The sequence below is a fragment of the Balaenoptera borealis genome (genome assembly GCF_965194805.1).
Source record: "Balaenoptera borealis genome assembly, chromosome: 3".
Lineage (NCBI taxonomy): Eukaryota > Metazoa > Chordata > Mammalia > Artiodactyla > Balaenopteridae > Balaenoptera > Balaenoptera borealis.
Window position 1 is genome coordinate 145,864,657 of NC_138866.1, and position 24,433 is coordinate 145,889,089.

The 24,433-nt window shown below is 44.3% G+C and overlaps 1 protein-coding gene across 1 annotated transcript in view; it reads right to left on the reverse strand.

Moving 5' to 3' along the window:
* The window catches only part of LOC309625794 (uncharacterized protein), a 146,139-nt gene that overhangs the window by 37,048 nt on the left and 84,658 nt on the right, over positions 1–24,433 (reverse strand). Inside the window, exons 3-4 of the mRNA XM_082385832.1 lie at positions 22,259–22,345; positions 8,041–8,161 (exon numbers count right to left, since the gene is read on the reverse strand). Coding sequence (XP_082241958.1) covers positions 8,041–8,161; positions 22,259–22,300 — 163 coding nt within the window. The 5' untranslated portion in view covers positions 22,301–22,345. The remainder of the gene's footprint in view (positions 1–8,040; positions 8,162–22,258; positions 22,346–24,433) is intronic.

Below are 24,433 nucleotides of genomic sequence, written 5' to 3' on the forward strand. Positions count from 1 at the left end.
AGATTCAATGCAATCCCTTTCAAATTACCCATGGCATTTTTTACAGAACTAGAACAAAAAATCTTAAAATCTGTATAGAGACACAGAAGACCCCGAATAGCCAAAGCAGTCTTGAGGGAAAAAACGGAGCTGCAGGAATCAGACTCCCTGACTTCAGACTATACTACAAAGCTACAGTAATCAAGACAATATGGTACTGGCACAAAAACAGAAATATAGATCAATGGAACAGGATAGAAAGCCCAGAGATAAACCCACGCACCTATGGTCAACTCATCTATGACAAAGGAGGCAAGGATATACAATGGAGAAAAGACAGTCTCTTCAATAAGTGGTGCTGGGAAAACTGGACAGCTACATGTAAAAGAATGAAATTAGAACACTCCCTAACACCATACACAAAAATAAACTCAAAATGGATTAGAGACCTAAATGTAAGACCGGACACTATAAAACTCTTAGAGGGAAACATAGGAAGAACACTCTTTGACATAAATCACAGCAAGATCTTTTTTGATCCACCTCCTAGAGTAATGGAAATAAAAACAAAAATAAACAAATGGGACCTAATGAAACTTAAAAGCTTTTGCAGAGCAAAGGAAACCATAAACAAGATGAAAGACAGCCCTCAAAATGGGAGAAAATATTTGCAAACAAATCAATGGACAAAGGATTAATCTCCAAAATATATAAACAGCTCATGCAGCTCAATATTAAAAACGAACAACTCAATCCAAAAATGGGCAGAAGACCTAAATAGACATTTCTCCAAAGAAGACATACAGACTGCCAAGAAGCACGTGAAAAGCTGCTCAACATCACTAATTATTAGAGAAATGCAAATCAAAACTACAATGAGGTATCACCTCACACCAGTTAGAATGGGCATCATTAGAAAATCTACAAACAGCAAATGCTGGAGAGGGTGTGGAGAAAAGGGAACCCTCTTGCACTGTTGGTGGGAATGTAAATGGATACAGCCGCTATGGAGAACAGTATGGAGTTTCCTTAAAAAACTAAAAATAGAATTACCACATGACCCAGGAATCCCACTACTGGGCATATACCCAGAGAAAACCATAATTTAAAAAGACACATGCACCCCAATGTTCATTGCAGCACTATTTACAATAGCCAGGTCATGGAAGCAACCTAAATGCCCATCAACAGACGAATGGATAAAGAAGATGTCGTACATATATACAATGGAATATTACTCAGCCATAAAAAGGAACAAAATAGGGTCATTTGTAGAGACGTGGATGAATCTAGAAACTGTCATACAGAGTGAAGTAAGTCAGAAAGAGAAAAACAAATATCGTATATTAACGCATATATGTGGACCCTAGAAAAATGGTACAGATGAACCGGTTTGCAGGGCAGAAATTGAGACACAGATGTAGAGAACAAATGTATGGACACCAAGGGGGGAAAGTGGAGGGGGTGGTGGTGGTGGTGGTGGGATGAATTGGGAGATTGGGATTGACATGTATACACTAATATGTATAAAATGGATAACTAATAAGAACCTGCTGTATAAAAAAACAAATAAAATAAAATTCAAAAAAAAAGGAATGAAGTACTGATACACGCTATTAAAAAAAAAATAACATCTTAGCTCTCTTCTTTTTTCCTATAATCTTCTCAAATGCTCTCCAACTTGTTTCTACCCCGAAACCCTCTATCCTATCCTGCAACAAGCAACAGCCTTGCACTTCAGCGTATGGAGTGGCAGTGGATAGTGCTCAGGTTCTCAACCTGTCTGTCCATCAGAATCCCTCAGGGAAATTGTGAAAGTCCAGACACCTCAGAGCAATTAAATCAGAACCCCTAGAGTATGACCCAGCCAGGTCAAACTCTTGAGAAGCACTGGTTTACTGAAAACAACTGGAAGGGGGGTTTTGTTTGTTTGTTTTAAGTCTGGGTTTAAGGTTCAGTCCCTCCGTTTATTGCCAGACAATCTTAACAAGTGACCTTCCTTTTTTCCAGCCCAGTTCTTAACTGTGAAACCACCAGTTCAATGTTTTCTAGACAAAATTACACCGTGAACTGGAAAATCCTATAAATGTTCTACCGCTGACCCCAGAATGAGAGAGTAAAAGCAACACAGCCAATGTTACCAACAAAGAGTGGAGGGAGAGGAACAAGCATGAAGTGCTAAAAATTTGGCTCACGGGGCCATAAAACAGTGGGTGAGAATTATAGGTCTAGATGCTCCCTGAGATTCCTCTCATCTCTTAAAATAGGTGTTCTATACATGTGTGCAAAACTGGCAGAAAGAGAAACCTCTGTGCTTCCACATGGTTCAGAGGTGATTGTTCATTGCCTAAATATGACGCCATTTCTTTTTTCCAGATTCAGGTCATTGGGCTCAGAAAATTTGCTGTTATTGCCACTCCCTCCTCATACCATCTTGAGTCCTTGCTTTCCGTGTACTAAGGCAAAACCTTTTAGTGATTACCAGCCATTTCCAACCAGCTGGCTCCACTGAGAGAAATAAAGTCACTCAGCCAGAGAAGTAAAAACCCTTCAAGGATTTTATCAAATCTCTTACCTTTCCCACTTTTCAGCCCCTTCTGCAAAGACAAGCCACATGCCATTTTCTTCCACACTGAAAAGCTATTCCACCAGGTCTGTTGCAGTAGAAAGAATTCTGGGTGAAGCCCAAGAAGACCTGAGGTCAAGACAGAGCTCCACCGTTTCCTAACTGCTTAAAGAAGCATACCCTACCCAAGCCTCAATTTCCTCGTCTGTAAAATGGGGAGAATAATATCTGTTCTTTCCTCACAAGGTTTTGTGAGGATCAGTTGATAAAGTGCACCTGAGAGCAATTATTAAGCTCTTATTATTTTAGCCAAGTTCTTGTGAGGTCTGCCCAGCTTATATCCTCCCACCCTCAGACACTGTGGTTCACTTGGGCCAACTGCACGCCCCTGGCCGTGCTCACTGGCTGAGGGATGGCCATATGACCTAAGCTGGTCAGTGAGCCTTTTGCTGGTTCTATTGAGAAAAAGAAGTTCTCTTTCTGCTGGGAGCCATCTTGTCCCCACAGGGAAGAGGCAGTCCAAAGAATGAAAGCAACACAGAAAGAAGCAGAACAAACGATGTTTAAAGACAAATTTCCAATGAAGCCATTTGAGCACCTGCATGAATTCATTCTTTCATTCTTTAATTCAACTGGTTATCACATTCCTCCTATATTCCATGTCCATTTCTGGATGCTTGGCATTAGGTGATGAACAAAAGGAAGACCCTACGCTCCTGGAGCTTGCATTCCAGTGGGAACCCCAGGCAATAAATACCAAGTAGACACGGAATACCATGCCAGCTCATGATAAGTGCTATGAAGAAAAATTAAAGCAGGGTAAGAGATGAAGACTGAAGGGTAGGTGTTATTTAAGTACAGTGACAGAATCCAGCTCTACCTCGGGACTTTCAAGCTTCATGAGCCAATAAAGGTTCATTGTGCTAAGCCACCTTGAATTGGTTTGCTATCAGTTGCCACCAAGAGTCTTGATGAGTACTATTTTACAAATGCAGGGATTGGTAATGATACTGATGATGATTATTATAATAGCAGCACAAAAGCCTCTTGCAAAGGAACTGGATCACAACTCTGGGAATTCATGTCTAAGATATTTATGCCAATGGAACAGCCCAAGGACCAGAATATCAATAGATTTCCAAAAGTATTCTCTGTGGAGTTAAATGCATAAAAGGATTATTCCTCTGGATTCATCCAAGGCAACAGTTCACTTGAAAGTCAGAAATTTAACCTTAAAAATGTGTTTAGAAAGTTGAAGACATTGATCATCAAGTCAAACAAATCATCAAATTGGTCATCTGTGGCCACTTGGTAATAGCAACATTGCCAGAAAAACACCTATCACTTATATGGATTTAAGGGAGACTCCAAGAGCATTAGGTATAATGAAATGCAATTAAACAGCCAGTACCCACAGTTGGTTGATTTCCTACTGTTCTTACAAAGTAGTTAGAAGCTGATAGTCGCACACTTTGACCTTGCCCAAGGTCATTTGCAACCAGTCATCAAGGGTGAGAGTGCAAATGCACAATAATATCATCACTCCCACAGTTTTCTGAACTTGGGTCCTTCAATTTTAAATTCCTAACACCAAGAAAATTTTTAAATGTTTTATAACTCACCCACACCACACACACACACACAAACACACACACACACACACACACACACACACACACCACACAGACAAACACACACATTCTGGTATGAGGACTATTATTTAAGGGATGCCTCAACCATGGAGTCTTCCCACTGTGAACTTTTAGAAGGCCACTGGAACATTCTTTATCATTTTGACGCATAGGATGTAAGACCAAATAAAGAAAAATGTGAAAATGGAACTTCTATCATTGTCCTCCTGGGCTGCCACACCCACACTGTGAATAATATTCGCCTTACTCAGACTAAGACGTGTGCAAGCCAAGATGAGCCTACTCAAAAAAACAAAGCAAGTGCTTCAAGCTTTCCTGTAGCTGCTGGAATTTTCTCATGTTTTTCTTCCACAAAATGTAATGATTGCTGAGATACTGTATTACCTGCTGGGAAAAGGTGTTTCAGTATTACTGAACTAGACAGCATGAGGACCCTTTCCAGAATGTCAAACAGGTATCGTCTTCTGCTGCTGGGCTAGTTTAAAGTGATGCACACAAGGGCTGAAATAAACTTTGCAAAGGCAGTATTCTTTCAGGAGTGCTATGATTATGGTTTTGGGCCCTTTTTGCACCAGAATCTTGACTCCAAGAAACATTTATGATCTACCAGATTAGATAGATGATAGATAGATAGATAGATAGATAGATAGATAGATAGATAGATAGATGATAGATCTCTACATGTCCCTAGTAATGTTGGAACACGGGATGTTATATGAGGAAAGGGTTCTATAATTAAGCAAGTTTGAAAAACACTAGGCTTTTTTTAAAAGAGACTTTTAGGTGATAATACACATTGGTTAAGGAGAGCCTTTTAAATGATAATGCACATTGTGAATGAGGTATGCCAGGAGTCCCAAATTTATTTTATCAAAATTTTTAGGTGGGAATACCTATATATACCCCATGCGGCACAATTTGCGACAAATTGAGCTATAACAATATTCACTAGAATTCTTTATGCCAGACTTGGGGATTCAACACAAAGGAATAAATGAGAATATTTGAACTCACGCACTATCTAAAGGGATTAAAAGAGATTATACTCCGGGTTTAACTTAAGTGTAATTGAATCCAACAAACTACAGATTAAAAAAAAAAAAAAAAAACTACTCTACTTATGAACTTCCAAGTTATAAACTTTCATAGATACAAACAAAAGCTACAAAACAAGATCACATTAATTCGGCCTCCTGCCAACAGATGGCGATAGATGTAGTGCAAGTTCCTTCCAGTCTGGACCATAGAATCCTTTGTTAATAAGTGGCAATCTTACCTCTTAGTTTTGAGGTAGTTTGCAAGCATGGTTAATTCCACTGTATCCAGCAAGTACAAGAGCAGCAAAAGTTTTAAAGTGACTGAAATAAAAGGTGTGTGATTGTGATGGAACTAAAAGAAGAAATCATAAAAGATTGAAAGTGCTGAGAAAAAAATAATGACTGCTGTGCTCGTGTGCCTTGATGCATTGCAAAAGAATGCACAGTTTGGAAGGACAAAGTGCTTAGCACGCAACCTGCTATGCTTACACCATCACTGATAATCAGCAAGAGGGGAGGGAAAAGAACAAGGCAAGAACTTGAGAGTAGGAGGCTATCAGATGAGCACTCCCGTGGGCTGCCCATGAGCCAGGTATTAATGCAGGACAAAGCTGGGACTTTGCTCAAGGACCTAATGGCAGAGTGAAAGTGCTGCTGTTGAAGTGTGTATTCATTCATTCACCACCTATTTTATTGAACGCCTAATATGAGCCAAACATACTTGCTGGCTACTGGGAACATGTTGGTGACTAAAACAAACGCAGTCCTTACCCTTGAAAAACTTACAGTCAGTGGGAGATGGGGATAGATACAGGTAATAAACTAAAAAACATTAAAGTGTAAATGTTGTAAGTGCTATGAAAGAAACAAAATAGGAGGCAGTGATGGAAAGCCAGGGAAGGGGAAGCGGGGTGGGAGGCGGTGTAGAGTTGATAACCAGGGGAGGATCATAGGTTCCAGGCCCTTCGAATCTGCACAGCGTCAGAGTGAGTAGGGAGGTGGAAAGTGCAATGATCACGGTGGCTGAGGTGCTCCAGGAGATGTGGGCGGAGGCAGGAAGGAGTTATCAGCTCCACAGACTCCCTTAGTGCCCCCAACTACTTGGAGAAAAGATTGCCCATGAAATACTTATCAGCATGAAGAAGAAGAGTCTGCTGGTTTTAATGTTTCCAAGGATTCGTACTCTGATTAAGTTATGTTCCCAGGGCCTCAGTCCCTCTGGACTCAAACAAATAGACTCAGGAAGAATGTAACCTGTTATTAAGTAGAGGAGGTACTGTGTGCTATCTAGCAAGGCTGTGGTGCTAATTTTTAATTTCTTACCACTAAAGAACCAAGGAAGTGTTTAATTGGATTTAGCTGAGAGAACTGTCTATTAACCTGATCTGGGTTTTTTCTTCCTGTGCACCTAGGAGTCTGCTGAGCCTCCGCTGTTCTTCCTACGCTGATCTGGACCCAGACTGGTGTGCACTTCCTGCGTCATGGTCTTCTGTTTGCAGACAATCCCTAGTTTTTATTTAACACGTCAAAATTTAGTTCAGCATTTATCCATCGTCCATTTATGATGCTGTGTTTGCTAAGATTAGGCTTGCCTATGAGTAGCAGCAAATCCAAAATAACAAAGGCTTTAAAAGATGAAAGTTTGTTTCTCTCTCAAATAAAAATTGAGAGATGAATAGTCCAGGGATAATGGCAGCTCTGCTCCACCAAATCCTCATGAAGCCATGCTCCTTCTTTCTTGTAGCTCCCCCAAGCACGGCCTCTGTTTACCTCATGAGCCAACATGGTTGCTCCAGCTCCAGCCATCTATCCCTCAGAGAGCAGGAAAAAGAAAAGTCCTTTCAAGGAACCTTCCTAGTAGCTGCACTCACCTCTTCCACTTATATCCCACTGGCTAGGACTAGCCATACCTAGCTGCAAGGAAGTCGGTAAATTTATTCTCTATCAAAAATAGAAGAAGAAAGGGCTGCCTCATCCAACAAGCTCTGCAAGTTATGTTACCAGTTTTGTCTCCCAGTTTGCATGGCTCTGCTGTGCTGTTCTTCATCTGTATCCCTACCTCAGCTCCCTCTGGGTTCTGTTGTCTATGAGAGGTCATATCTCCTTCTTCTTTGGGAGGAAAAGACACATTGTGATTTTGCCAGAGCTGAAAATGGCCCACTGGGCAAAAGCTCAGACACTAGGATATATCCCACGAATTATTAGAAAAACATGTGTCTAGATTGCAGTAGCTTATAAATTTATCATTTACCATCTTAATGTCCACTGTCCTATGGATTGAAGTGGTAATATTATTAAGGGGTCTGGGCAAGGGAGCAAAGTAGGGAATTAATTTTTAAGGAAAAGCCACGTTATGCCTCACATGAATTTGGAAGCACTTTACCCACTTAGAATCCCCAAGAAATAATTATTGGTTCAGAGAAGTTCATTGACTATATTACTTCACTCAACACCTATTTCTTGAGCATCTGCTATGTGTCTGACACTACTTAGGTACTGGGCATACAGCAGTAAACAAGACAGACAGGGTCCCTGTCCTCATGGTTCTTGTATTCTAGCGGTGGAGAGGGAAGCAATAAACAAGCAAAGAAATCAATAATATATTCGCAGATAGTGGGTAAGAGGAAAGAATGACTAGGGTGGGTGGAGGACCGTTCTAATAAAAGGTGACATACATTATTGACCAATAATAATAGCTAATTCTTACATAAATTTACTATGGGATAGGCATTATCCTAAGACTTTACATTTACACCAACTCATTTAATCCCCACAATTCACCCACTCAGGCACACCGGATACTTACCTTGTTCAAGGTGGCAGAGCTGGGATTTGAACCCAGTCAGGCTAGCTCCAGAGTACTTGCTATTAATGTTACATGAGAAGATCCTTCTGAGAGAATGAGTATGAGCCAGCCACGTGAAGACCTGGGGAAAGAACATTCCAGAAAATGGGATTAGCAAGGATAAAGGCGCTGCGGCTGGACCAAGCTGGGATGTTTGGAGAACCACGGGAAGGTCAGCACAGCTGAAGACTGGAGGTGACCAGTTAGGCAGAGAATGTGAGAGAAACAGACTGAAGTGTGCTGACCCCGGGGCTGGGAAAGCCAACCCAGGTAAGAAACTTCCAGTCACAGAAGCAGGTTAATGTGCCACCTTCTTCCCCACCACTCAGCCCCTCTCAGTGTGACACTGAGGAGCCACACTCAGCCACAAAACACCCGGGACCATCTGCCAACATTGATACAAAAGCCTTTATTGTTCCTGAAGTCGAGGTACCATTTTTGCTTTTATAATCTCTCTCTTTTATATGGTGGCTGATCACAGGTGCTTTTGGGGTTCCTTGGAGGAAGAGCCCACACCTCCTGTCCCTGTGTTTGTACTGCAGTGTCTCAGCAGGGGGTTTCTGCACCCTCCTGACCATGAGAAGGAGGAGCAGTGGAAGGCATGAGCTCCCTGAGGTCAAGTGGTCTGCCACACACACTGTGCTTGGCGGGGCCTCTTTCCTGGGAGGTGTCTGCAATGGACATGGAGCTCCCCACCTCAGGCGGATGAATAACAGCACCTAGTAACCCCCTGGATCAATGGCTCACTGAGGTCTGGGGCTGCTGTCAAGAAGTATCCGTAGGGAGCCTGCCCAAAGAATTCAAGCCAGTAACACAGGCTCCCTCTCCACAGCGACATCTTATATTGAGAAGTCACCCACATGCTTATTCCAAGACACATATTACCTTCTTTTCATTCTGCTACTTGAAAACTCCCATTCCTATAAAATAGAGCAAACACTCCCACTGTGTACATGGCTTCTTAGTGATCCAATTTCTGCCTCGATAGCCAGCTTCATCTGCCAACACTCTCCATCATGTCCACTTTTCTCCCTCAGGTCAAGCACATTACGATTCCCCAAACACACAGTGGGTTGGTTCAGGCTGTGCTCTCTGCCTGGAATGTCTCCCTGCCTTCTCTGTCTTTCAAGATTTCACTTAGAGCCACATCCTCTGCAGAACCTTCTCTGACTTCCCAGGCAGAGTTGGACGCTTTTTCCCGCCTAATCAAGTAGCTCCTTGCATGTCATGCTGTAATGTTCATCTGCCATTTCCTTCATCACAGGCACTGCTTGAGGCAGGGTCCAGTTTCTATTTACTTTTGTCCTTCAGTAACATTTGAGACTTTTCTCCAGAAGGATCTGGCATGTGTCCTGTTCGGAATTATTCTTGGGTGCCATTATTTAGGTTTTACTGCCCTTGTGAATGGAATTTTTTCTCTATTATATTTTCTAGTTAATAATTGCTGATATAGTGGACTTTTTGTGTTTTTATTTTTATCCTTCTACGCACTTAAGGTAAAGAGTCAGCTGGTTCAAAGATAAACATCAAGTTCCAGCCCTCTTCCACCCTACTTCCTTAACCCATCCCCATAGGAAACAAATTTTAATTCTTTTAGATGATTATTTTGGTATTTACCTTGCTATTTCTAAATACTATGCTTATACTGCTATTTCTTGATTCATTATTTGCAGGAATGATCTGTTAACGTCCCACTGAAGATGAAGGGCTAGCTCTTTCCTCTTCCTTCCCCTGCCCGCCCTGCCCCCCCACTGATACACACATACTTTCCATCCGCATTAGTTTACTAGGGCTGTTGTAACAAAGTACCACGAACTGGATATCTTAAACAACAAGAATTTATCGTCTCACAGTCCTGGAGGTTAGAAATCCAAAATCAAAGTGTCGGCAGGGTTGGTTCCTTCTGAGGGTCGTGAGGAAGAATCTCTCCCAAGCCTCTCTCCTTTTTCTGGTGGATTTTCAGCAATCTTTGGCCTTTTTTTGGCTTGTGGCAGCTTAACTCCAGGCTTCATATGTTCTCACTGTGTCTCTGTCTCTATGTCCAGATTTCTCCCTTTGATAAAGACACCAGTCATATTGGAGCAGAGCCCACCCTAAGGTGACCTCACCTTAACTTGGTCATCTACAAAGACCTTATTTCCAAATTCACAAGTTCTGGGGGTTAGGACCTCAACCCATAACACCATCCTTTCAGAACTGTATAATTACATCATCACTCTGGTTAGATTAATGTGCACTATTTACATTGTAATGAACCTATCACTCAATTCTTCAGAGCTGAGCCATGTAGTTCCATTTCCTTTCCTGAATAATTTTTTATATCCCTGGAGTTAATAATTATTTGTTATTGTTTGATTAGTTTTTTATGTTCTTTTCACTAATTCAACTCAAAACTCACTGCCAGTTGTCTAAATCTTTTTTCATCACATTCACTCATCTCAGCTGTTCTATTATTTTCATCTTGATGAATTTCCCCCTCCCAAGCCTTCTGACCTTATTTCCTGTCTTTTGGATCAGTAGTCTTCCTTTTTGTTGGTTACTCTTCTGATTTATAGGTCATAGCTTCCTAAGAAAGTGTGTGGGAGGTAAATATTTGAGACTTTTTATTTCCAATAATGTCTGTATTCTACTTTCACACTCAATGGATAGCTTGGTTCGGTATAAAATGATAGGTAGGAAATCTTTTCACTTTAGAATTTTGATAGCACTACTCCATAGCTTCCAACACTGCTGTTGAGAAACCTGAATTATTCTACTTCCTGATTATTTGACTGAACCTATTTATTTCTCTCTGAAAGCTTATTAGAGCTTCTTTTGGTCTACAGTTATGGTACGCAGAATTCTAAGATGACCCCCAATGAGTTACACCCTTGTATATTCTGAGTGTGGACAGAATCTGTAATTTGCTTCTAGCCAAAAGAATATGGCAAAGGTGAAGGAAGAGTCACTCCCTTGATTAGGTTACAGTCTATATATAGCAAAGGTGATGGGATAGTCTCTGTGTGATTACATTATATAAGACTCTGTCTTGACTGGAGTGAGAGGTTTTCCTGTAGGCTTTGAAGAAGTACACTGCCATGTTGTGAGAGGGCAATAAAGTACATTCACAATATTTTTGCAACCATAACCACTACCTACTTCCAAAATTTTTCATCACCCCAAACAGAAACTCTGTACCCATTAAGCAATAACTCCCATTCCTAACTGCTTTTTAAACAGTTTTCTACCAATCCTCTTTTTCACCCCCTACCTCCAGCTCCAAAAGTTTCTGGTGCAACCAGTCTCTGAGCCTTTACATTCTGCAGTGTAAATCTGGTTGGTTCTTAGGATTCTTCTGGTTTAGGATTCTGCTGGTTTAGGATTCTTCTTTCTTATGTTAGCTACATAAATTACCATTTGTCCATCTGCTTTCTAACTCCCCAAATGATGTTGTCTCCACTCTCATTCTCCCCATCTTTGTGGATTTATGGGAAAAAAACTTTACTGGTAGTTTTAGTGGCATTTCAGAACAGAGTGAATTTAAATGACTGTGCTTAATCTATTAATACCATTTTCACCAAAAAGTCAATTGGGTATGTAGACCTTATATCTAGCCACCTTACCAAATGCTCTAACTTCTAACTACTTCTCAGTTCATTTCTTAAGTTAAGTAGGTGATGGCACTGTATACAAATAATGAGAGTTTTAAGGCTTCTTGCAACATGGGCTGTTGAGTTGATGGAGTTCTCCCCTCCAGTCACAAACACATGGAAATGCATGATATTATTTGAAAAATATGGCTGCACTGAAAGAAAGAGAAAGAGAGAGAGAGAGAGAGAGAGAGAAAGAAAGAAAGAAAGAAAGAAAGAAAGAAAGAAAGAAAGAAAGAAAGGAAGGAAGGAAGGAAAGAAAGAAAGGAAGGAAGGAAGGAAGGAAGGAAGGAAAGAAGAAAGAAAAGAAAGGAAGGAAGGAAGAAAAGAAAGGAAGGAAGGAAGAAAGAAAGAAGGAAGGAATGAAGGAAGAAAGAAGGAAGGAAGGAAAGAAAGAAAGAAAGAAAGAAAGAAAGAAAAGGAAAGAAAGAAAGAGAGAGAAAAAGGAAGAAAGGGGGAGAGATGGAGATGGAGGAAGGGAAGGATATAATAGTGCCAGCAATCAAGAGAGCATTCAGAGCTAAAAAGGTATAGGAAAGGTCATGATCACCCACAGAGTGTTTGGGGTCATGGACCAGGGTTCCAATACCCACATAGGTACAGAAAATCCTGCTTTGGCTCTTGAAGTGAGAAAGCTGGGACTGAGCTGCAAGACGTGCTTTTTGTGTCCCATGTCATATGGCTTTGGCCAGCCTCTGATTTCCATGTAGAAGGTGACAGTGTCCCACCTCCAGCAAGCACCTAAGAGCAGAGGCTAGGTCATGTGGGGCCCAGTAGGCCAAGATAGGAAGTTTGGCAAGGTTTTATATGGCAGAGTGACATTATCTGATTTATATTCCCAAAAGATTCCTGTGGTTGCTTTGCAGAGAAATGGATGTTAGTGGAAGCAGGGGAAGAAGTCGGGAGGGCACTGCAGTAGACAAGGGGAGTGTTCTGATTATCTATCACTGCATAACAAACCAAATTTAGTAGCACTAAAACAATAACCATTTTATTATGCTCATGGATTCTGTGAATCAAGAATTCAGAAAGGGCACAGGGACAATGGCTCCCCCCTGCTCCGTGATGTCTGGATCCTCAGCTGGGAGGTTTCAAATGGCTGGGGATGATTTAAATGTCTGAGAACTGCAAAAGCTTGGTTTAGCTGGAACTGTCAACTGGAACCCCTACTTGTGCCTCTCTTGGGCTTCTTCACAGCGTGACCACTCAGGTACAAAAGGGAGCATTCAAAGGGAGTGTTTTAAGAGAAACAGTCAGAAGCCTTTTATGACCCATCCTGAGAAGTCACATAGCATCACTTCTGCCATACTTTACTGGTCAAAGTAGTCCCAGGTCCTTGCAGATTCAAGGGGAGGGAACACCACCCTCCACCTCTCAATGAGAGGAGTGTCAAAGAATTTGAGGACCATGTTTTAAAACTGCTAAGGGAGAGATGATTGTGGCTATGACTAATGCCGTAGAAGTAGAGATAGTGGGAGAAGACAGATTCAAGACACATTCAGAAGTCAAGCCAAGGACCTTTCTATTGAATTTTGTGCTCAAGAAAGAGCGGGGGGGCGGGTGATATAAAAAATGAATCAGAGATGACTTCTAGATTTTTGGTCTGAGCATTTGGGTAGACGGTAGTGCCATTTATGAGATGGGGTGAAGTTATCCCAGAAGGTTTTATTTCATAGAAAAGGAAAGGTTAAAAGAAAATTACATTTTTTGACTAACAAATAGATATACAGACTTTGTGCTTGAAATGCGTTTTTTCATCTAATCTTTAAAATAGCCCTGTGAAGTAGGTATTTTCATTTCCATTTTTTGGATGAAGAAACCAAGTTCCCACAGGTAAGTTACGTGCATAAGGTTACACAGCAAGTAAGTGGCAGAGCCAGGAATCAAACTTCAAAGACTCTGTTCTTTCCATTCAACTACACTCTTTCCCAAGGGGTCACTGAAGCTCAGAAAGATTAAGTGACTTACCTAAGATCACAAAGCTAGGAAATGACAGAACCAGAGTTTAAAATAAGTTCTGGCCCTAATCTCCTCTTAGCCGTACAGGTGGTGATTGAAGGCAACAGAGCAGGTGTATCAATAGGAAGAATACAAACACTCTTGAGTAAGAGGGCCAAGTTTCCTCATGGCCCCCGGTGACCCCTGGATGGTCTCATGCACATCGCAGTGCCCTGTGAATGGCAGATGATTCTCAATTAAAAAAAAAAAAAGAAAGAAAGAAAAAGGAAAAGAAAAAAAGACCTGCCATTAAATGCCTTGACCTAAAATTACTCCTTAAAAATTGTCCACAGATCATTCTATCCACCTAGGACATGGTATTATGGATGTTCCTTGAAGACATGGGGCTGCATAGGTGTTTGCCCAAAGGGAACAGCGGTATCACCAACTTTTGAAATACAAGAGAGAAACTGTCTGTTTTGCTTAAATCTCGAATCTTTGATCATCCACATCCAGCGTCTTTGATGGTGGCAGCAATCTACAATGGGTGAAAATTAACACTCAGGTAGGAAACAGGTTAAAGAGGCAGTGAGAAGAGAAATTAAAGTCTTAGATCTGAACAGCCGCACCTTTTTTCTCCATCTGCTTGCCACTCAGAAGATGGGGCTTGTTTATTGTCTCTCTCTGCCACTGGAAGTGAAATTTCTTGAGATCTTGGACTTATCTGCCATGTTCGTTCAGTCTCTAGCACCTAAAAAAGGATCTAGTATGGAGTACGTCCTCAATAATTACTTGTTGAGTAAATCAATCAATAACCTAGTTCATATTTTTTACTCCTACACTATAGAATGGCATCTCTCTTTCACTGGTGAAGTCTCAGGGAGCCAAATCAATTGCAGACTTCCCATCCCAACTGCCCACCACCTGGACCAGGGTAACTTCCTCCCGAGAACAGCACAGGGCTTCCTGATGTCTGGCACTCTGCCTGGTGGGCATCCCTCCATCCATGAGCCTGTTGGTGCCTCCATGTGGCCAGCGGTCCCTAGGCCAAGAGAGTGTCAGATGCACCAGGCAACCAGTGAGAGGTACCCACCTGTGTCTCTCCAGGATGCCAGTCCTGCAGACAGGAGCAGCTAGGACACATCCTCGGCTGTGTCCCCAGCCTGTCCCCAGCCTGACCACACCAACCAGCCAGCCTCGGCTCCCTGCCCAGAGCTGTCACCAGCCTTCCACCCAGAGAAATGCCCATATGGGCTTTGGATTCAACAGGGGACTCATCTCAGGATATTTGACGACCTTAGACAGCCATAAGAGTGAAAAAAGAAAGCAAGGGGTGCGAGGGAGAGACGGAAAAAGAAGAAATGACAAATGGACATTAGTTTCAAAAGGAATGGATCTCTGTGGGAGGAGAGAAAAGGACAAAGTGAGAAACTCTTTCTTCTTATGATGAATTTTTCCCAAACATGTCAAATTCTTCTCCAGAAACTTGAATAAGCTGTAATCAAAGGTCCTCATGAACGTTGGAGGCAGACAGACCTGGTTTTAATTCCTGGCTCTGGCTTCTGCCTGCTCTGTGGCCTCTCTGGACCTGTTTTCTCCCTGTAAAGTGGGGAAATAGCTTGTAGGAGGCTGTGAAAATTCAGTGAGAGCTTGTCTCGTGCACCTTGTAGCCACTCAGAAAGGTGTTCATTTTTTCCCTCCCCTTGTTCTCCCACTATGTGAAGCCCCTGCTTTGGGCTGGGCTTTATTTTTAGGTTGCGGATTTGTCTGTTCCACAGCCTCTCAAAAGCATCTGAACCAGGATTGCGAGCTCAGGAAAGAAATCTATTTATGAAGGAGACCTGTGATAAATGTTATTACACCCCAAGCTAGCAGTCAGCTGAAGCTGTTCCAGGGAACATATCTGCCTTCGATGCTGCAGCTCACCTGAGAGTCTCGTGGTGAGACAAACCAGGGGGCTGCACGGGGAGGGGGAGGTCACACAGGTGGGGACACACACACACACACACACACACACACACACACACACACACACACACAGGTAAGCTCAGGCCTCAACGATGCTCTGGGAAGCAGTATGGGGAGCAGAGAGGGTCCTGTCTCCAGTCAGGAGACTGGGCTCCATGAGGCTCTTTCCTTCTCTGGGTCTGGGTCTTCTTATCCATAAAGCAAGAAGGTCAAAAAAGGTGGCCCTAAAGCCCCTTGTGCCCTGAAAGTCTGGCTCACAGAGACTTCTCCTGCCCTGGCCCCAGACCACAATGCCACAGGGAACTCAGCAGTGTCCTGGGAGGGCACAGGGAAGCTGATAGGGTGAGGAGGCCAGCGGTGCCCATTACACAAGGCATCTCTTAGCCATAGGCATGACTAACCCACTGCTAACGGCAGCAGATCTGAGGCTCTTGGGAACTCAGAAACTTTGGCTCAATCCCTGAATCCCTTGCTTCCTTCTTCCAGGGCCCTTTTCTTACTGCAAAGCCCAAGCGTTCAAGGAACTCAACCTCAGACCTCTCCTCCCATGCCTCCGAGATAGAAAAAAGCTGGGTTTATGGAGGACCCTAAATTAGACTCACAGCAGAGCAGGAAAAGAAAGCCAGCGTTCTAGTGTGAGCAGAACATTAAAGTCAGTAATAATAACAGCCTCTAGTCATTGGTTGAGAGCATCGGGTGGGGGTGGGAGCTCTCACTTCATTCCCTCCACGGCTCTATGAAAAGGTGCTATCATTATTCTCACTGTGCAGATGAGGAAGCTGAGGCCAGGGAGGTTAACAAGTTCACCCATGATGAGTTAGTAGGTGGCAGAGCTGTGATGCCAGGCTGAGCCTATTGAAACCAAAGCTTGTCTGCAGAGCTTGCAAGCTGGAGGTCTCTGCCACTGCACAACGCAAAGAGAAGGTTTCAAAGAGGACAGGTAAACTGTGTACGTCCTGTGCAGGGACAGACACCAGACGTTTCCAGTGGAGCCATCAGGGATGCAGGAAGGAGAAGCAGGAGGGCAAGCTGTGTCCTGGACCACAGCCCCAAAGGACTCTGGGAACTCCTTGGGAGGAATTCAGGGCTGGCAATGGTCAGTGTGAATGTCCCTGAAATTCTACTGATGGAAGCCGTACCCAACAGGTCCTTTAATGCAGACAATAAAAGCCAACTCTGGTTAGTATATCTGATACAGGAAAGGAGTATATTGGAAAGAGATCAGAAGAGCTAATGGGAGCCCTAGAGAACTTGGCAGAAATCAGTAGAGACCTGGCAGCCACGCGCTCCCCCAGGTTCATGCCAGAGGAGAAGGCTGATTGGGCCCCTGCTGATGGAGCTCTCCATCACCCTGGCACCAACACCCCACCGGTGAGGCTACGGACTCTCCTCAGCCATCCTGTCCCAGTGATTCATCTCTGCTGCTCCTATGTCTCTGCGCCACTCCCTCCACATTCACAGGTCCAGGTAGCAGCCTCCAAGGGGCCCAGACTAGGAGGGCTGAGTGTGTGAGTGTGTGTGTGTGTGTGTGTGTGTGTGTGTGTGTGTGTGTGTGTGAGAGAGAGAGAGAGAGAGAGAGAGACAAGGGGGTGGATTCCAGGAGAGGAAGTGGTTGGCATCTTTTGCCTCCCATGGTAGAAGGTGGGTTCCTGCCTCCCACCAAGATTTTCTCAAAGCATGGATTCTCCCAAGTAAAAAGTGTGCCTGCATGCTGGGTAGCTAAACAAAGACAATGTCCACCTGAGATGCCGAGCCATTGTTTGTCCCAGGTTTGTGACAGCCACGGAGCTCACAGAGGGCTTTCTCAGACACTTCTGGGAGGTGGACAGAGCAGATACTAGGATTCCGGCTCTGGATGGGAAACTGAGGCTCAGGGAGATGACGTGTCACCTGGCCAAGAGGTGGTGTGGGCAAGGGATGAGGACCCCTCTGTTTGCACAATGCCTTTCCTATTATGGCGGCTGACACGCCCACCTGGAGCCCAGCTTCCTCCAGAACTCCCTGATGCCACCGCAGGGCACCTCCAAGGAAACCTGCCTCACAGTCACCGGGCAGACAGGCAAACCCGAACACAGCAGGGGTCAGAAAAGACCTTCCGACTCCTCTGTCTCTTTTTTCTGACAAGCTCAGCACACTTCCCGGAGACCCTCTTCTTCATCCCCCTAAATGCTGGGAAATGGCAGACAAAGAAAGGAGACCACTGAGGTCAGAAAAGGGAAGTCTCCTGACACGTGACTTCGTGGGCTCACCCCACCGATATGTATCTGTGGCTCGTGCTGCGATTTGATGCCAGACCCAGAGGGCAAATTTCAGCTCCTCACCAGCTGAGTGGCCTTGATGTGTCACGTTAGCCCCGGCCTGTAGCATCCAACGTGGAACAGTAAAACAATGGTCCATCTCATGGTGCTGTGGGAGGCATTAAATGAGAGAAAGAGGCACCCCTGAGTAGGACCATGAAGTGAACAACTGCTACTGTAACCAGCTCCCTAGACAAGCTGCACTTGCAGGCTTACAAACACAAACACCTTTGCTTTTTGTTTTATTCTACACGCTGTCTGACCTCCTTTCTCTGCCCGTGGTACATTGAGCAGATCGCCTGTGTTTTCCGGCTATTTTCAGGTATTAACAGTTTTTACATGTAGTGAAAGGCTGGAAGAGTCTAATAGAAAATCTTTGGTCTCATCTGATCTAAATGGTTCCATTCCCCCTGCCCGGAGCCCGGAAGACATAGTGGGTTCCTCCATTCTTCTTGTCTCGTTCTCTGCCCCCTCCACGCAGCTGCTTCTAGTGCCTCTAGGAACAGGATAGAGGGCTAGGGAGGGAGGGGAAATAAGGGTCAGAGAAGTTCTCATTGGATTGGTTCTGTTGTGGTCTGCCACTGATGTCATCTGCCACTGATGGCTTTTTAAAAAAATTATTATCGGTAAGAACACTTAGCATGAGACCTATCCTTAACACATTTGTAAATGCACGTTAAGTATTGTTAACCATACGCATGATGTTGTATACAACAGGTCTCTAGAACTTATTCAGCTTATATAACTAAAACTTTTATACCCACTGAACAGAAACTCCCATCTTCCTCTCCCCCCAACCCCCGGCAACCACTGTTCTACTCTCTGTTTCTGTAAGTTTAACTATTATAGATTCCTGGCTTACTTCACTTAGCATAATGTCCTCCAGGTTCATCCATGTTGCTGCAAATGGTAGGATTTCCTTCCTTTCTAAGGCTGAATAATATTCTATTACATGTATATACCACATTTTCTTTATCCATTCATCCATCAATTGACATTTAGGTTGTTTTCACATCTTGGCTATTGTGAATAATGTTGGAATGAACATGGGAATGCAGATAATCTCTTTGAGACCTTGATTTCAATTCTTTTGGTTGTATACCCAGAAGTGGAATTGCTGGATCAGATGGTAATTCTATTTTTTATTTTCTGAGGGACTTTCATACTGTTTTTCATAGCAGCTGCACCATATTACACTCCATCAACAACGTATGAGAGTTCCATTTCTCCACATCCTGGCCAACACTTGTTATTTTTTGTTTTCCGATAATAGCCATCTTAACTGGTATGAGGTAATAATTCACTGTAATTTTGAGTTGCATGATTAGTAATGTTAAGCATCTTTTCATATATCTGTTGGCCATTTGTATGTCTTCTTTGGAGAAATGTCTCTTCAAGTGCTTTGCCCGTTTTTCAATCGGGTTGCCTGGTTTTTTGCTGTTGAGCTGTAGGAGTCAGTAGGGGTTTTGAGGGCCCCACCCTCCCCCTTTGGGAGCCTCTCTCTCGGCGTGGCGTCCTTATGCAAGGGAAGTGCTCTCTGGTGACTGCCTCGCCACCCCTTCCAGAGCCCACATCCAGGGGCACAACCACACAACCTCTTTTTGTTGGCGGAGTCATCTTGCATGGAGTCCTTTCCAAATGGCTCCTATCCCATCACCCTCATAAGACTCAGAAAAAGTTCACTGGAATTGGGAAGGGTAAGCCCCTCCCACCCCACTCTTTCTCTGTGTTCTGACAGGACAGGCATTTCCAGCCAGTCCCAGCCTTTAGATGCTTTTCGCAAGAGTCAGACCCAACCCCTATACCCACCAACGCTGGAGTACACAAATCACGTTCTCTCAACAAAGTTCTTTCACCTCGCTGTACCGGTACCCTGGAGTCCACAGAGCTCCTCCCCACAGCTGGAGGAGAGCAAGGGACATCCCCTCCCCTCCCCGAATGAATATCATGTTCCATTATTATCAGGCAGATTACATAAGAAGCTGTTTTGTTAACTCATCTTTAACTGGCATTGGGGTTTTGTGCACAGCCCCTCGTGCTCAGGAAGAGCCCAGGGGAGCTGTGAACTTCCAGAGAAATGTGTTCTCACAACTGCTCTGTGTGTCCAGGAGCATTTCTCCAACCAGGACTGCGGACAGAGCTCGGTGGGGCTGGGGGGAAAGACAAAGCTGGTTTCCCCCTCGTCCAGGACGTGGTGTCTAGAAGCAGAAGCTGTCCCTGGGCCCCTGTGTGAGGGCCCAAGGATCAGGGCAGCTCCTGTGGAAGAGGGAGAGCTGGGGCTGGAGGTTTGGTAAGCCAGGAAGTCAAGGGCGAGACATGCAGGGAGCTCTGTGAGCCTTCATCTGCCCCAGCACACCTGGTGGTCTTCACAGAGGGGCAAGCTTTCCTTCTGCAGAGCAAAGGAGGGAATGGGGACTAAGATGACTATAGAATAATGATGATGGTGATGATGATAATGGTGGTGGTGGTGGCAATGATGATGGTGATGGTGATGGTGATGATGATGGTGGTGGTGGTGGTGATGATGGTGATGATGATGATGGTGGTGGTGGTTGTGGTGATGATGGTGATGGTGTTGGTGGTGATGATGGTGGTAATGATGATGGTGGTGGTGGTGATGATGATGATGATGGTGGTGGTGGTTGTGGTGATGATGGTGATGGTGGTGGTGATGATGGTGATAATGATGATGATGATGATGGTATGGTGGTGATGATGATGGTGATAGCTGCCACAATTTGCTAAACTCTTATCACAAGTCAGCACAGGCCTAGGTTACATGTATTGTCTTTTTTAATCTTCATAAGAACACTCTGAGGTGTGGCAGGTGGAATAATGGACCCTAAAGATGTTTCCATCCTGATCCCCAGAACCTCTGAATATATTATGTTACATGCAAGGGGGAATTCAGGTTGCAGATTGAATTAAGGTTACCAATCAGCTGAACTTAAAATAGGGAAATTATTCTGGATTATCTGGAGAGAGGAAGAAGAGTGGGTATCAGAGAGACGCCATGTGAGAAAGACTCAACCAGCCGGTGCTGACTTTGAGGATGGAAGGGGCCACAAGCCACAGAATGGGGGTAAGGAAAAGGCAGGGAAGCAGATTCTCCCATAGAACCTCCAGAAAGGAACCCAACCCTGCTAACACTTGGATTTTAATCTAGTTGAGACCCATTTTGGCCTTCTGACCTCCAAAAATGTAAGATAATAAATTTCTGTTGTTTTAAGCCGCTAAGATTGTGATGATTTGTTGCAGCAGCAATAGAAAACAAATACAAATGGATACTCTTATCAGATGAGAAAACCGAGGCTCAGAGATATAAAGCAACTTGCCTAAGATCACATAGCTTGGAAGGGCAGTGAAAAAATTGGAATTTGGACCTACAGACTGTTCCAAATCCAGGGCTTTTTTTACTCTGTCATGCTGCTCTTTGATGGGGGTGGTTTTGATGTGCTCCCCCCATTGCACACTTGCCACCTCACTGAACCTTCACAGCAAGCCCATGAAGTCAATAACACTTACCATTTTGCTGATGTGGAAGCTGGGGACTCTGGGAGGTGACGGGACTCAATCAGGCCTCACAGCTGGAACATAGGAAGAACGGAAGTCCCTGCCGATTGAGCTGCAGTTACCTACATCAGCTCCTCCCTGACACTCCTCTGAAGTCAAGCCACTTCTTTTATCCATTCAACATTTACTGAATGGTCTGCTAAGTGCTGGGCACCACAGGAGTTCTGGGGCCACAGAGAGAGATGCAACACCATTCCAGTCCTTGGGTTCCCTACAATCTAAGCTTTCCTATAATGTAGAGAAAAAGTCTGCTCCCTTTTTTCCATTCTTGGCCTCCACACCTCAGGTCTAAGTCTTGGATCATGTGTCCCAGAGGTCATGGAGCAGAGCCTGACTTATTCTTTTATCTAGATTCATGTTAGCCCAAGATTCCATCCCAGAGGGAAAGCATCTCAGCTGCTGCTACTAGCATAGTGGTCTCTGGACAGTGAGATCTGGTTCCATTGCATCTGTGAGTTTCTGGCTTCCCTCTTCCCACCCTCATATTCAACTCCTTAAGGCCTTCCAAGAAAAGAAGGATCTGTGCCCCTGCACTGATAGAAAATCTACCGCAGGGTTCAGCCCCATGGATGAGAGGGTACGGGCAGCAGAGGCACAAGGGGCAGAGAAAAATGCTCCCACGGTGGCTAGATGTGCAATCACTACAATTGTGAGGAGGAGACTGGATGACTTTGGCTTTCCCAGTTGGTACCCCTGCCCAGTTTGCTGGGCTTTGTGCCTGGGTGAGTGATAAGGAGGCTTATCATTGACAACTACCCTGGAGGAAAGACTTACTTGGCAGATGTTTCCCAGGGAAATGCTTTTCCTCGTCATCATGGATCTGCAGATCCTCCAGGTTAAGGTTCCAATGTCTGTTATCAACTGGAAAGAGGTGATTACAAATGATCAGGCTCTCTTGGTCTTCACATCAGGAAAGGATGTGATCTAAGGAAAGGATTGTTGATTTCACTTCAAGGATGTGGCGTCTCCAGACCAAGAAGAGGTAGGTCATAGGGAGGAGTCTTGCTTGTTCATGCAGAAAAACCCAGTCTCATCTCTGTCTACTCATTGATGTGCCCCAAAGGACCTGTCCTGGGAAACACCCCAGTGCTTTTTTTTCCCAGATGATTTGCAGTGTGGCCAGGGCTCAGCCCTCCACGTTCCTCATTATGCTTAGCTGATTCCCAATATTTGGTCTTACTCCTGGCAAGAGAAGCCGGGAGAGGAGTAAAGGTGCCCATCTTACAAGACAAGAACAGTCAAAGGGATGCTCAAAATAGTAGGAGAAGATCCTCGGAAGGACCCAACATCAGGACCAGCCTGAAGAGAGAATGAAAGGAGAGAGTGAGGTTGACAGTCTTGTAGATGATGGACAGGTCAAGAAGGTGAGGATGGAAAAAGTCTTTGACATCCATCTGTGCACAGAAGTTTAATGAGCTTCTACATATTCATGGAAGGTAGAGTCTCCTTTCTGGTGAAGTACCTGTCCTCCTTTCTAATTAAAGCTTATTCTGGAGTGGGTATGAGGCCGTGACATGGTTTACCTTCATTTATTACCCTGAAAGCTTAAATAACATCAGCTGAATCAACTGAATCAATAGTTTGGAAGAGGTAAAATGGGTACAAGTTTGAGGGGCATAAGAAGCCACCACTGAGGCAGTGCTCATGGCCTGGCTGGGGTCAGGGACATTCTTCCTTCCAGCAATAAGGGAATGGTCAGAGCTGGTAGGGGAAGGAGGCAGCATTTAAGGATTGAGGGGTTGAGGGATTGAGAAGAATTTTAAGAAGAGTTTGCTGAATGAACAAAGGTCTTTGGGAGAAAAACAATAAAAGAGGACAAGCTAGGGAAGGAAAGACCGTTAAGAAATTTGTTTAATGGGTGAAGCATCCACTTGAGAACCAAGTCAGTAATATGGCCAAGGGAAAGCACCCCAGGTTGAGAGAATGCTGGTGTGGGAAGGGCAGACCACAACCCTTCAGCCTAAAGGAGTAGGAAGTTACCAAGGCCATGGTTGTGGGAGCACCCTTAGGATTAAATAAGAAGTTTGATTGCTAATGTAGGGGGATAAAGAAAATTACTATTTTACCAGACGGCACCAGAGAACCTCCTAGGGAAGGAACTATCTTTGTTTGTGAAAATATCATCAGAGTTTCTTAGGTGGTGCAAGGTGGGATCCTGGAGAACTGCATTGGAAGGAAACAAGGAGAAAGTTAAGCTCTTTGGCAAGTTAAATGCATAGAAACTTACATGTAGAGAAGAGAAAAAGAACGGAGGAGAGAGAAGGCCTAGGAACATCACTGGAGTCTTGCGTTGTAAGAAATGGCTGAGGGGGGACTTCCCTGGCGATTCAGTGGTTAAGACTCTGCCGCATTTCCACTGCAGGAGCGTGGGTTCAATCCCTGGTTGGGGAAATAATATCCCGCAGGCCGTGCAGTGCGGCCAGGAAAAAAAAAATGGCTGAGGGACAGGGAAGGGAAATATTCGACTTTAAATTATTTGGCTGAAGTGCTGGGATGTTCCTTTCCACAATGTGCCTTCAAATCACAAGGAAAAATCTATTATGCACAACTACCTCATGTGAACTGTATTTGGGAGGTGTGAAGGTGCAAAAAGGCTGATCAAGAAAAGCTTGTGGGACTTCCCTGATGGTGCAGTGGTTAAGAATCCGCCTGCCAATGCAGGGGACACTGGTTCGTGCCCTGGTCTGGGAAGATCCCACATGCCACGGAGCAACTAAGCCCATGCGCCACAACTACTGAGCCTGAGCTCTAGAGCCCACGAGCCACAACTACTGAGCCTGCGTGCCACAACTACTGAAGCCCACGTGCCTAGAGCCCGTGCTCTGCAACAAGAGAAGCGACCATAATGAGAAGCACGCGCACCGCAATGAAGGGTAGCCTCTGCTCACCGCAACTAGAGAAAGCCTGCGCACAGCAATGAAGACCCAATGCAGCCAAAAATAAATAAAT